At 54.5% G+C, this 13089-nt stretch overlaps 1 protein-coding gene across 2 annotated transcripts in view; it reads left to right on the top strand.

Moving 5' to 3' along the window:
- The window catches only part of PHGDH (phosphoglycerate dehydrogenase), a 29713-nt gene extending 19664 nt beyond the window's left edge, over positions 1–10049 (top strand). For both annotated transcript variants that reach the window (XM_054236708.2, XM_002759799.7), the window contains 7 exons: positions 278–410; positions 899–1047; positions 2841–2993; positions 6324–6456; positions 7696–7826; positions 8671–8908; positions 9714–10049. In XM_054236708.2, coding sequence (XP_054092683.1) covers positions 278–410; positions 899–1047; positions 2841–2993; positions 6324–6456; positions 7696–7826; positions 8671–8908; positions 9714–9868 — 1092 coding nt within the window. In that variant the 3' untranslated portion in view covers positions 9869–10049. The remainder of the gene's footprint in view (positions 1–277; positions 411–898; positions 1048–2840; positions 2994–6323; positions 6457–7695; positions 7827–8670; positions 8909–9713) is intronic.
- Positions 10050–13089: the final 3040 nt, after the last annotated feature.

Genomic DNA, 13089 nt, shown 5'->3' with positions numbered 1-13089 from the left:
ATCTGTGTGGGGTCAGAGCACGGAGGCACACACACGTTCCTCTGAGCTCTGGCCGTGCCCCTCCTCATTTTAGAAGCCCTGCTTCCCTCAGCTCTCAAGCAGACAGGCCACCATCCCAGCACCTTTGTGCTATCATCAGAATCAAACCGGAGAATTAATTAAGCTGAGCATGGTACCGAGTATATGGAAAATGCTCACAAAATGTTTGCTATTCTTAAAAATAACAATACTCATAATTAAGAATGACACTTCCTCCCTCTCTCTGTCTTCTGACCAGACGATCGGGTATGACCCCATCATTTCCCCAGAGATCTCGGCCTCCTTTGGTGTTCAACAGCTGCCCCTGGAGGAGATCTGGCCTCTCTGTGATTTCATCACTGTGCACACTCCTCTCCTGCCCTCCACCACAGGTAGGTGCATCCTTACATCGTGGGTTGGCACAGAAGCCACAGACCAGTTAACAAATGGGCCCTCCACCTGGGCCTTCTGCAGGCGCTGGTAACCGGCTGTGGGGAGGGGCACCCTGGTCCTGCAGAGCCTGGTGCTTTGTTAGATGCCCCTGCATTGGATGCAGGGGGGTAAGCCAGCTGGAAGTGCTTGGGGCCTAGGTGAACTGGCCACAGGGACAACCATGACTCCATGGATGCTTCCTGCAGCCCCTGCAGGGCTTTCTGATTCCCAGACCCACTTGAAACAGTAAGATCTCAAGAATTTCTAAGGCGTTTCTAAGCTGAGTCTGGCCCAGACGCATAACAGGGACTGCTGCCCCAGTGCGTCCGCGGAGGAAGAGATGAGATCGAGGAGGCTGCCGTCTAGCAGGAGAGGGGCTCTGGGAGCCAGGGATGAGCGTGGGGATCCCAGTGCTGCCCCAGCAGGAAGATGCTTCGTTTTCTTCCAGGCTTATTGAACGACGGCACCTTTGCCCAGTGCAAGAAGGGGGTACGTGTGGTGAACTGCGCCCGTGGAGGGATCGTGGATGAAGGCGCCCTGCTCCGGGCGCTGCAGTCTGGCCAGTGTGCCGGGGCTGCGCTGGACGTGTTTACGGAAGTAAGTGCCTGCAGCCTCAGTATCAGGAGGTGGGGAGCGTCAGGGTGCAGAGAGGCCTGTGGCTGGGAAAGCCTGGCGTTTTACAGAAGGCCCCTAGTTTATTGTCTCTTTCATCTGTGGTAAGCAGGGGAAAATTGGGTTGCCAAAAACACACCCGTGTGGTTTGAGGAGCCTTTGCGGAGCCTGGTATGGAGGCAACTATGTGGTTTTCTGCAAAATTCAGGCTTCAAAGGGGACCCAGTTCCTGGTTCCAGGCTCCTCAGACTGCTAACGTATTGACAAAGATAGAGCCACAAATCAGTTCTGTGGCTGAGGGTGTGGGGCAGGGAGAGGGGTTTGGTGTGTTAGAAGACCCTGATTGAAATGCAGCCCCACTGCCAAGCAGATGGCCTTTCCAGTGTCCATCGGCATTCCTTTTCCCTTCTTCTCTTCCTGGGTAGACAGAAGGGAGGAGATACTGGCAGGATTCTCTCAGGGTCCTCAGGGCGGACTGCTCTCCCAGCGGGAGCAGAGGCTCAGCCGCACAGCCGCGCACCAGATCCAGTAGGGAAGAGTGCATTTGCCCTTCAATCTTGCTGGCTCCTCTCCTGAGAGATCCTGCCCCCAACATTGGGGCTTCTCCCCGTGAGGAAGGGAAAGGGCGTGGACTTTGGATTGCGTGGTTGTGGTTCACGGGTTACTAGCTGTGTGTCCTGGGAAGGTCCCTGGCCCTCTCTGAGCCCCTGTAGCACTCAGTGCCTGCTCCCAGCCCAGTGTGTACAGTGCCTTTTGGTTTGTAACCCTGCTCGTCGTTCTCAACTCTGAGATTATAAACTCCCTGAAGGCAGGGCAAGCCTTGTCCATCTTTGTATCACTATCCTCCCTAACACAGCACCTTCTCCTGCTCTCTTGTGCCACTTGCTGGTGGTAAGGGACTCTTGGGGTTACATGATTATGATCTGGCCGGGATTACAGGGTTACACGGTTACACGTGGCCGGGACTCCCGGGGTTACTCGGTTAGCCTGGCCGGGACTCCCGGGGTTACATGATCAAAATTCAGTGGGACCAACAGAGCCCCCAGGAGAATGTGCAGAAGATGTCTAAATAACATTCCCAAGGGCTATCTTCTCAGTGAGCAGAGGGTGGGAAACACTGCAGGGCGGGGCGGAGGAGCCACAGACGGGCAGCCTGTGCCGAGGAGAGCCGGGATGCGGTTACCTGCGTGGAGTGTCTGTGAAGAGCAGCACACTGCTGAGTCCAGCAAGGCACATCGACAGCAAGTGCTGCGTGGATGCAGGGGCTGAGGTTCAGGAAGAAAACCCAGGAACAGCAGCAGTTTTTTTTAACCTTCCATGTTAAAGGTGCACAATCCCCACAGTGATGTTGTAAGGGAGATAGGATCAACCCATTTGACAGATAAAGAAACCGAGGGTTAGATCAAGGTTCACCCCAAAGTATCTAGGTGGTAAGTGGTGAAGGTGAGATCTGAATCTGGCTCACACTTTCTGCTCTGTCCCCTCTGCTCTGTCCACTCTGCTCTGTCCCCTCTGCTCTGTCCACTGTGCTCTGTCCACTCTGCTCTGTCCACTCTGCTCTGTCCCCTCTGCTCTGTCCACTGTGCTCTGTCCACTCTGCTGAAATGGAACATTCATGAGGAAGCCCCTTATTGAGTCCAGTGACCGCCCTGACAAAACAGAAGTGGAAGGCAGCAGCACCCCTGACTGCCTTCCCTCCAACTGTCCTTTTCCCTGGGGTGGCCCAAGTGGGTGTGAACAGTCCATGGCAGCCAACCTGTAGTTATCTTTCTGGGCAGGAGCCGCCACGGGACCGAACCTTGGTGGATCATGAGAATGTCATCAGCTGTCCCCACCTGGGAGCCAGCACCAAGGAGGCGCAGAGCCGTTGTGGGGAGGAAATTGCTGTTCAGTTCGTGGACATGGTGAAGGGGAAATCTCTCACTGGGGTTGTAAGTATCACCACCTGGGGCTGGGGCCAGGGGTCAGAGGGAGGAAAGGAAGGAAGGCATCTTGTAGGGGCTGGTGACAGCCTGGGTGAACAGATTCAGCTCTGGGAGCAGAAGATAAGGGAATCTGCTTAAGTCAACACTCTCCGGAGATGGTGGGCGGGAGCCTCCCATCTCCAGCCTTGATAACAGAAGCCTTGTCAGCCGAGAGCCTGGCTCAGTTCTGTTACAATGTAGTCTTGCTGCAGAGATTGTGGCCCTTCCCAGGCCCAGCCTCTGGAGAAAGGCTCCTTTGTTCTCCACAGGCCTTGGAAAGGAAGGAGTGCTGTGGGTGCCAGCTAAGCGCAGCAGGTGGGGACATGGTGGGGGATGGCCTGTGTAGGAAGTTTGCACTCTGTAAGCTCCCCCTTCCTTAACAGGCTGCCCAACCCACTCGAAAGCGAGCCCTCCATGCCGCCTGGCCCCCTTACATTCCCCGAATCATGCCATAAGACCCGGCTTCTTGTCTTTGCTTCCATCAAGCCCTTCCTGGCATGTGCGTCTCCTTCGAGCTTAACCTGACTTACAAGTCCTATGTCATTCATTCAGTCTGTGGGTATTTCTTAAGTTCCGCTGGGTTCCAGACCTTGTCGTAGCCCTTGGGAGACACAGGTGTGTGAGGGAGGCATAACTCTGCTTCCAGGGGCTGGCCACCTCCTTAGGAAGTCTGGCTTGGCCTTTCTTTCTTTCTTTTTTTTTTTTTTTATTGAGACGGAGTTTCGCTCTTGTTACCCAGGCTGGAGTGCAATGGCACGATCTCGGCTCACCGCAACCTCCGCCTCCTGGGTTCAGGCAATTCTCCTGCCTCAGCCTCCTGAGTAGCTGGGATTACAGGCACGCGCCACCAGGCCCAGCTAATTTTTTGTATTTTTTTTAGTAGAGACGGGGTTTCACCGTGTTGACCAGGATGGTCTCGATCTCTCGACCTCGTGATCCACCCGCCTCAGCCTCCCAAAGTGCTGGGATTACAGGCTGAGCCACCGCGCCCGGCTCTGGCTTGGCCTTTCTAGCCCCTTCGCAACTTTTGTGGTTTATCAACCACATTCTTGTTATTAAGGTTCAGTTCCATGAGGTTTTGTTTTTTTTTTTAATCTTTCTACTTAATCTAAATTCTAAGTTCCCTAAGGATAAAAAAACATGACTTAAGCCTCTCTGCAGCTTGTGGGGGTGGGCCCAGCCATGGAATTAGTACCCTCAGTCAGGGAAATGGGCTGGGGGTTCCCGACTGTCCTGGCTGACCCTCAGTTGGGGGATTTTCACTCGTGAGGGCAGCAGTGTGGCAGGAGAGACTGGGAGGTTGGTTCCGCCCTCCCACCTCTGGATTGAGAGCCCAGCCCTCCAGGCCTCTCTGTTCCCTCCATCCTGAGGAAGGAAGGGTGCCTACTGCCGCCCAGCAGCCCCACACAGTCCACGGAAGTCATCAGGGCTAGGACCGGCCCCACGGGAGTGGGTCAGCAGAGACCCTCACCTGCCTACCTCCTCCTCTGTCCTCTCCGCTGTGGGGCTCCTCAGGGCAGAGCGCACTTCATTCATCTTGCACGGTCGGCCTCTCAGCAGGTTCATTCCTCCCAGGGGATGCGGCTTATATTCCAGGCTGAGGTTTGGGCTCGTGACCATTGCCAGTCAATCCGGGCTTCAAGGTTTCACCCTTTCAGCCTGCTCAGAAGGCAGGTGTCCGCCCTCCCCATCGCAGCTTTGCGATTTATTGCCATTACCATTAGGTAGTGAAGGCAGGTGTCCGCCCTCCCCATCGCAGCTTTGCGATTTATTGCCATTACCATTAGGTAGTGTTGACATTCCAGGGCTTCTCCTGAAAGGGACTCCCTAATGTAGGTTCCATCGAATGAACCACAGAATGTCGCTGTCTTAGGAGGTGAAACCTCTCGGTCAGAATAACTACCCTTAGGCAGACTGAACTGTCCACCCACACCAGCAAATGGTCTCAGAGTAGCCATTTGGAAAGAGACAGTTGTGTGACGTAGGAAATACTGTTTCCTGATTCTTTCCCGCATTCTCTCCAGTTCAGTTTTCTTCCAGCCTCAGACACAGAATAATAACATTAGGGTCAGATTAGGGACCAGAAATGCCTGACTCCTCCCTGGAGCTCTGCCACCTGTAATCCAGGGAAGACTGCCAATCCTCCTTTTGCTCAGAAGCCCTGTGATGGGCACCTCCCCAGGCACGGACTCTGCAGGCCCACACAGAGCACAGAGATGCTGTGAGGTGCCTGCCTACGGGGCTGCTTACCTGGACTTGGCTCTGCTGCTGTGGCGTGGTGCTGCAGGTCTCCCAGCAGCTGGCTGCTCCACCCCACCACCCTTCCCCTCTGCATCCCCTTGGAGAGAATTCAGGGCCCCTGCAGCAAGAAGTCTGCGGACCTGCCGCCTCCGCACTGGAGGGGCCCCCGTGAAGCCCGCCTCTGCGGTCATTTCCGATACTGTGATTCTCTTTCTGTTTAAAAAAAAATATTCTGGCAGTGATATCTTTATAAAAACAGTAAGAGAAGCATCTGTGTTTCCTTCTAATTACGTCTTGTGGCTGCCTGTTTGAGTCACATCTTTCTTAGATGGCTGACTTTATAAGTTATCTCAATAAAAGCGGCCAGATGCCTAACTCAGAACCAGAGTATTTTAAACCACAAAATGGAACTGACATTTTGGCCCACAACAAGCTGGTTCCGTTATCAGGCCCCGGTGGGGAGGGGGTGCGCAGCCAGACAGATCCTAGACTCACAGCTTTTGGGGGGGTATGTGGCTTCTGTCCCCTCAGTGTCACTGCATGCCTCACGGTGGACTTCACGTGGGTTGATACTTGAAGCGTGATCGTCAAAACTTTGTGATAATTGATCATAGTGTTCAGTGACAATGTAAACACTCACTTTAAAAAAGCCAATGTAGAGAATAAAAATGAAGGCAAATTGGCTGCCCGAGAAGACCCGTCACTCTTCATCCGTGTTATCTTTGATTTCCGGGTGCTTTGTGTCAAAGACTCACCTTTATTGTGCTGTCCAACCCCTTCCCCAGTGCAGACAAAACGAGTCTCCCATGGAGGGGGCCGGGTAGGACACAGTTCCACGAAAGGAATCATTTGGAGAGGTTGTGGTCTTCTGTATCCGTTTCTGGCTCTCCTCATCTGTAGGAACAAGTCATTGTCCTCTTGTTGGGGCTGATGGAAGCTGCCATCAGACAGCAAGGCATGAGTGACCTTGTGGAGCTGGGTCTTGGCAGCCAGACTTCGATTCAGGCTCTGCCATGCCTCTTCCTGACCACAGTCCCACTCCTCCATCCTCTGCAGGTAAATGCCCAGGCCCTTACCAGCGCCTTCTCTCCACACACCAAGCCTTGGATTGGTCTGGCAGAAGCTCTGGGGACACTGATGCGAGCTTGGGCTGGGTCTCCCAAAGGGACCATCCAGGTGATAACACAAGGTGAGCTGGGGAGCTTGCAGAGGGAGGGGGAGGAGGGATGAGGGGGGCGTGGGCTCTGTCCTGCTGGGTGTATCTGCGGCAGCACGCAGGGTCAGTGAGACGCGATGGGGGTGGCTTGGACCCAGCCCTGAGTATCACTCCCTTACTACTGGTGGGAGGGTGGTAAAGGGAGGGGCAGAAAAAGCCACTGGAAAGATATACTGAATTTTCATAAATGATTTTTATGTAGTATTTTTAAGACATACATGTTCTGGGTGCAAGGGAGGCCTCTACAAGATAAGAGTTTCATGCGAGAAGCTGTAGGATGGCTGGAGGGAGGACCTAATTAAGCAACGGGACGCTGGATTCTGGTTTATGGCCCTGCCGTTTGCCTGCTATATGATGCTCCCTTCTGAGACTCTCCCCTGGATTCTTCACTTGTAAAGTTAGGGTTAGGGGCAGATGAGTCAGGAGGCGGTGAGGACACTTTGTGCCCTGTGACTTACTAAGGTGGTCCCTTGGGCCGTCCGACAGCCCTCGAGGGTGCTTGCTCAGCCATGGAGTGGGAATGAGCACGGTGCCCTCTGTCCACCCCTCAGGCTGCCAAGCAGTCTGTGGCCACCTTTGAAGTGGATCCAGTACTGTGCAGATACGGTGGAGTGACCAAGGAGGGCTCGTTTCCTTAACTCTGTAGAGGCGTGTCTTTCCCCACGGACTGTTGAGCGCCCCACACTTGGGGAGAGATTGCAGGGTGAGGGCAGCTAAACCCCAGGTGTTGGCAATACCGGGGAAGGGCAGAGCCAGGCAGTCCCCAGTGGCCTGGGTGTCCAGGACCCGAAGGAAACAAGGCGGGGAGCTGGGCAGGACTTGCTTCGGTTGCTTCTTTCTGGTTTCATTTCCTGAGGCTGGCAAGGCTGAGTGCCAAGGAGGGGTAAGTGTAGGGAATTTTCCAGTGTCCGGTGGGAGAATGACAAGCCAGGGGCTGGGTTGGGGGAGGGGAGCGGAGTTAGGCTGAGTTTCAGAGCTGAGTTTCTCAAGGTGGTTAAAGCATCCTGGGTTTCCCAGCTTGGGCCCAGATTATGCCTCCTCTGAGCCCACTGAAGGGCAAGTGGACCTGCCTGGGGCAGACTACCCTTGGGGTCCCCAGGGCAGCGAGGAGTCCATAGTCCAGAGCCAGGTGCCAGCGGCTTCCTGCCCCCTCCTGTGGTGCTCGACAAGCAGTGACCTCATGTGACCTCACGGTAGCTTCTCTGTCCGCAGGAGCGCCCCTGAAGAACGCCGGGACCTGCCTAAGCCCTGCAGTCATCGTCGGCCTCTTGAAGGAGGCTTCCAAGCAGGCGGATGTGAACTTGGTGAACGCCAAGCTGCTGGTGGAAGAGGCTGGCCTCAATGTGCGCCCCCTCCCTTGCGCTGCCTCCCATCCCTGTCAGCACCGCCCTCCTCCCCCACGTTTCCAGAGCCCGTTCACTGAGCGGAGGCCTAGGTGCCAGTCTTGCACCACCCTGTCCACCTGTGAGGGGTAGCCAGTTTCTTCATCTGCAAAACGGAGACACTGCCTGGCCCCGAGTGTGGCTGGTGACAGTGCTCGCAGTAGCAGCGTCCCCATCTCACGGCTGAAGAAGTGAGGAGCCAGGGTGTTTCACTCTGCCCGACTCCCCTCGGGGCTCCTCATGCCGGAGGACCCGGGTTCCCGGTGCGCTTGCAATCTGTGAGAAACCAGCACGTCCTGCTGCCTCTCACGGCTTCCCGTCGGTGCCTTTCCCTCTGGTTCTCTGTTTACATCAAAGTCTGTTTCAAAGTCTTGCTCAGCCAGCGGGAGCTGGCAGAAGGGATAAGCATCAGAGCTGCCATGTCCACACCCCTCTGCTCCCTCCACTCCTGCCTCCCGGTCTTGCCACAGATATGTGCAGGAAGCTGTGTCAGAGCAGGAGGGGCCAGGGCGGAGTCTCTTCACAGCCCTACCTCCCTCCTGTTCTTTCCTCCCTGCTCCCCTCCAAGCCTTTGCCTGCGTCTGGCCGATTCCTTTGCCCTCCCTTTACAGAGATCATTGGTTTTCCAGGAAGCTGATGCCCAGGGGCACACAGCTGGGCCCATTTGCCCTCTCCCTTCTGGTCCTGAATTACTGAGCACGTTTTCCAGGCTGGAGCCCTACGTCCCACCAGTGGGTGATTTGGCTAAGAGGAGGGTGGACGCGGTGCAGCCAGGAGGGGTAACTGTCGCCTTGCCTTCTCGCAGGTCACCACCTCCCACAGCCTGGCAGCACCAGGGGAGCAGGGTTTCGGTGAATGTCTCCTGGCCGTGGCCCTGGCAGGCGCCCCTTACCAGGCTGTGGGCTTGGTCCAGGGCACCACACCTGTGCTGCAGGGGCTCAACGGAGCTGTCTTCAGGCCAGAAGTGCCTCTCCGCAGGGGCCTGCCCCTGCTCCTATTCCGGACTCAGACCTCCGACCCTGCAATGCTGCCTACCATGATTGGTGAGAGGTCCCTGGAGGGCTGGCTGGTACCCTTGAGGCTGGGGTGGGGTCTGCCCTGGGATTTAGCTCTACCCACCTTCCTTCAGCCCCTCTTCATGCCCTAGGGTGTGTCTGTATCTGCACCATGCAGAGGGTCTGTCCTGCCAGTTTTCAGAACACTCAGGGAGTGGGTATTGAGTTTGAAGAGAGAAAGTGCCTTATCCAGGGTCGCAGAGCAGCATGGCAGGGTGGGCCCAGGGCCTCTCTTCCTGCCCAGCTGTGGGTCCCCAGCTCGCCATGTTAAATACACTGGACCTGCCTGTGGAGCCATAGCCCAGCAGCTCAGGGACATTGAGTGCAGGTTTTTTACTACTCCTGCCTGTGGCCGGCCCTGGTGGCCAGCCCAGCTGCAGCAACGTCTGCAATGCCTCCAGCCATGGTGGGCATCTTGGACCTGCCCAGTTCCCTGGGGCTTGGGCTGCTGTTTGGCAGAGGGTGTGCTTTCAAACGCTGAGGGGCCTGATTTCATCATCCTTGCTGGCTGCCCAAGGGACCTTTCCTGCTTTTCTCCCTTGCTGTCGGTGGGATAAAACTAGTGATCAGCAAGTCGACAGCTGCAGCCGATGGTCATGGCGTTCCCAGAGAGTTGGGAATATCAGCGGAAGCTGGACAGATGCCCTGTTGCGCTCCCACGTCAGCTCTTCGACTCTGAGACCATCGTCCCCTCATTGTACCTTTGATGACATGCCTAGGACGTCTAACTCTGCTACCAGTCCCTCGCTCCTTCCCCCCATGCCCTGTGCCAACCAGGTGTTTCTATTTCCAGGCCTCCTGGCAGAGGCAGGCGTGCGGCTGCTGTCCTACCAGACTTCACTGGTGTCAGACGGGGAGACCTGGCACGTCATGGGCATCTCCTCCTTGCTGCCCAGCCTGGAAGCGTGGAAGCAGCATGTGACCGAGGCCTTCCAGTTCCACTTCTAACCTTGGGGCTCACGGGTCCCCGCCTCTGGGGCTTTTCTGAAGAAACCTACCCACTGTGATCAACAGGGAGAGAAGATCCACATTCTTGGGCTGAACACAGGCCTCTGACACTGCTTACCCGGCGCTCGTCTGACCCTGTGGTACAGCAGTAACCATCTTCTAATAAAGACCCTACCCGCAACTCCTGCGTCTTTGTGTGGTCATGACCCTAAAGCACCACGAGAGGGCGTTCCCAGGCAGACATCGGGCTTGGTTTAGACTGCGGGAGGGTAGCGTGGGGGTCGGGGAGATTGGGAAGAGCAAATGGCTTGGGTGTGGGGTCTTTGAAGATGATCCCTCTTGTCTGTCTAATGTTACTCAGAGGCACTTTTACAGGAACAAAGCTCTGTGCCACGGTGTTTCAGATCCCTTCCATCTGGGAATATACATGCACATTAATAAGTAAGATGGAACAAACAAGCCCAGCATTATGTACGAGGCACTGGGCTAGGTGCTTTAAGAGGAGAATTCAAACCTGACCATTTCTGCATAGAAACCTGTAGGAGAGATGAGCACACAGAGGTCACTGGCAGCAGCGAGTGACGCTACAGCAGTTGTATAGGGAATTCTCAAGTCCAGAGGAGGCAGTAATTTGAGCTAAGGATGTTGATGTGTCAGGAGGTGTGTAGAAGGATTTCATAAGGGAAAGAAAGTGTCAAATCACGGGGGCATGAGAATATTTGGCAGGTTCATCCAGCAAGTTCAGTGTAGGTCGGGGTGAACGTGTCACTTTCCTTTGAAAGTTGGTTTTCATGAAAAATACGGCTGAATGATGCTCTACCCAAAGTGTCCACTTCAGGGAGCGTTTTCCCTATTAATAGGGGATGATCCGGTTTTACTGTGTGCCCAGTAGTGTCTGTTTCTGAGATGCCTGGCCTGGCTAAGAAGGCCGGACACGGGGCAGCTGCTTGGCACTGGCGGAGGCGGGTCCAGCACTCAGGCCTCCTTAGGTCTGTGATGGAGCCAGGCATCGACAGGAACTCCAGCAGTAAAGGCCATGCTGGCGTCTGCAGCGAGCTCAGGGGTTGGCCTTGCTGCAGCTCACTGAAGGGAGTGGGCCTGGGAGTGAGTGCCACGGTCAACTTTGGACACCTGTCTGACTGCGAAGGCAGTGTTGAATTGTAAGCCTTTGTTTCCTCATCTGTGGGAGGGCTAATGGTGCTTCTCACAACTGCAGTGAGAACTTAACCGGATTAAGTGACTGTCGGGACGTGCCAGTAGCACTTGGCGAACAGTGGTTTCCTCATCCTATGCACTCCTGAGAGCAGACAAGCAGGTCGCTATTCCTTACATGGAGCCAACCCCATGAACCAAGGAGCTGTCTGTGAGACTTCACTGCAGTTAGTTTCAGCCAGATCTACACACCGGGCGTCCCGACAGCAGACAGCCCATCCTCTTCCATTGGAAAAATATCAGCCGGGCGTCGTGGCTCACGCCTGTGATCCAAGCACTTTGGAGGCCAAGGTGGGCAGATCACCTGAGGTCGGGAGTTCAAGACCAGCCTGGCCAACGTGGTGAAACCCCGTCTTTAAATAAATAAATAAATAAAAGGGAAAGTATCTGTGCCTCGCACGGCATCTGCTGAGGTCACTTGAGTGCACTGGTAGCCAGAAAAACAGGTTGAAACTGACAAAGTTAAAAATTCAGTTAAAAATTGAGCTCAGTTTTTAGCCTCTCAGCCTCCGTCCTCATAAACCCCTAGACAAAACATGCTCTCTGCACTGCGGTGGTCAGCACAGTACCAGAAACCCAGATTACCTGAGCATCTCTACGTATCTTCTTAGACCGGGCCGTGGAAGATGGCATGGGATGATCTCATTGTGTCACGTGTCCCACGGCCGTTCACATGACCTGTCCCAAACTTAAGTGGCAGGATTCGTTGTAAAATTCAGCTGGTTTCCTTAGGAGCCTCCGTAACATTTTTCATAATAACTGCACCAATCTGCATTCCCATCAACAGTCTAGAAGGTTCCCTTTTCTCAACATCTTCACCAGCACGTGCTATCTCTGTCTTCTTTGGTAACGGTCGTCCCAAGACGTGTGAAGTGGCGTCGCACCGCGCTTTGGATTTGCATTTCCCTGACGGCTCAGTAAACAGGGAAGACGCAGAAGGAAAACTCCTGCGTGTGCTCACCTACGTGTGGCGTCCCAAAACAGAAAGGGGCCACATATACCAAGATAAGGACTAGAAAAGTGCAGTTGAGGGGTTGTCCAGGGAGATCATGTCAAGTGGAAAATACATAGAACGAATAAGTCAACAGATCTAACGTACAACATGAGGACTATAGTTAATAATGTGTATTGTACTGAGGATTTTTCCTAAATGAGTAGATTGCAGCTGCCTTGCCACGGCAGAGGGGATCGGCAACTTTGTGAAATAATGAGTATGTTAATTCATTCCATTATAGTAACCACTTTACTACATATATGTATCTTACAACACCATGTTCTATCCCTCAAATATACACATAAGCTTTTTGAAAAATCCAGCTGGTGCTAGAGGGAGGGTGCCATTGACTCCCTCGTGTTCTCTGTGGCATGCGGCTTCTCTTCACTGACCCTTTAGAGAAGAGGTTCATTCTTGTGCACGTTGGCTGGGAAGCAGAGGCTGGCTGTGAGCTCAGGGCAGAGTCCGGGCAGAAGCTGGCCCACGCAGAAGCCGCCTCAGCGTGCTGACTCCTGAAGTGTAATCAGTGTGTCCCCTTAGAGCCTGCGCATCTTTGGCGTCAGTTTTAAGATCATACGTTGAGTATTCCTGTTTGAATGAGTAGAACATAGCCCAACATTTGCCTAATCTGCCATCCTCTCTCCTGCCGTAGGTCACCCTGCGTGAATTGTTGCCCACAGGAAGTCTTTATTTGCATGGTATCTGCAGACTTTAGGGTGAATCGTTGACAGAGCCACAGGCAGCTCATTACCTCGTGTGCTGACCTTCCATGGGGGAGAGGGCTTTGCTCAGAGCCAGCAGGCATCAGCGTCCCAGAGCTGCCAGAGAAAAGCCTCGGGTTCAGGAAAAAAGTGGGTGAATAAGGGAAGTTGGAGGGAGCCAGGGACCCCTGCGTGTGCAATGGTGGCAATGACTAATGCCATCCTGAGGGCCCTGCGGGTGGACCAGCGCTGATGCCCAGCTGCTGCACAGGGTGTGGGCAGAGTCCATTCAATTTGTCGGCTTCTGACAACTG

This window comes from Callithrix jacchus, chromosome 7, assembly GCF_049354715.1.
Source record: "Callithrix jacchus isolate 240 chromosome 7, calJac240_pri, whole genome shotgun sequence".
NCBI lineage: Eukaryota > Metazoa > Chordata > Mammalia > Primates > Cebidae > Callithrix > Callithrix jacchus.
This window is presented reverse-complemented; position numbering and strand designations above follow the sequence as displayed.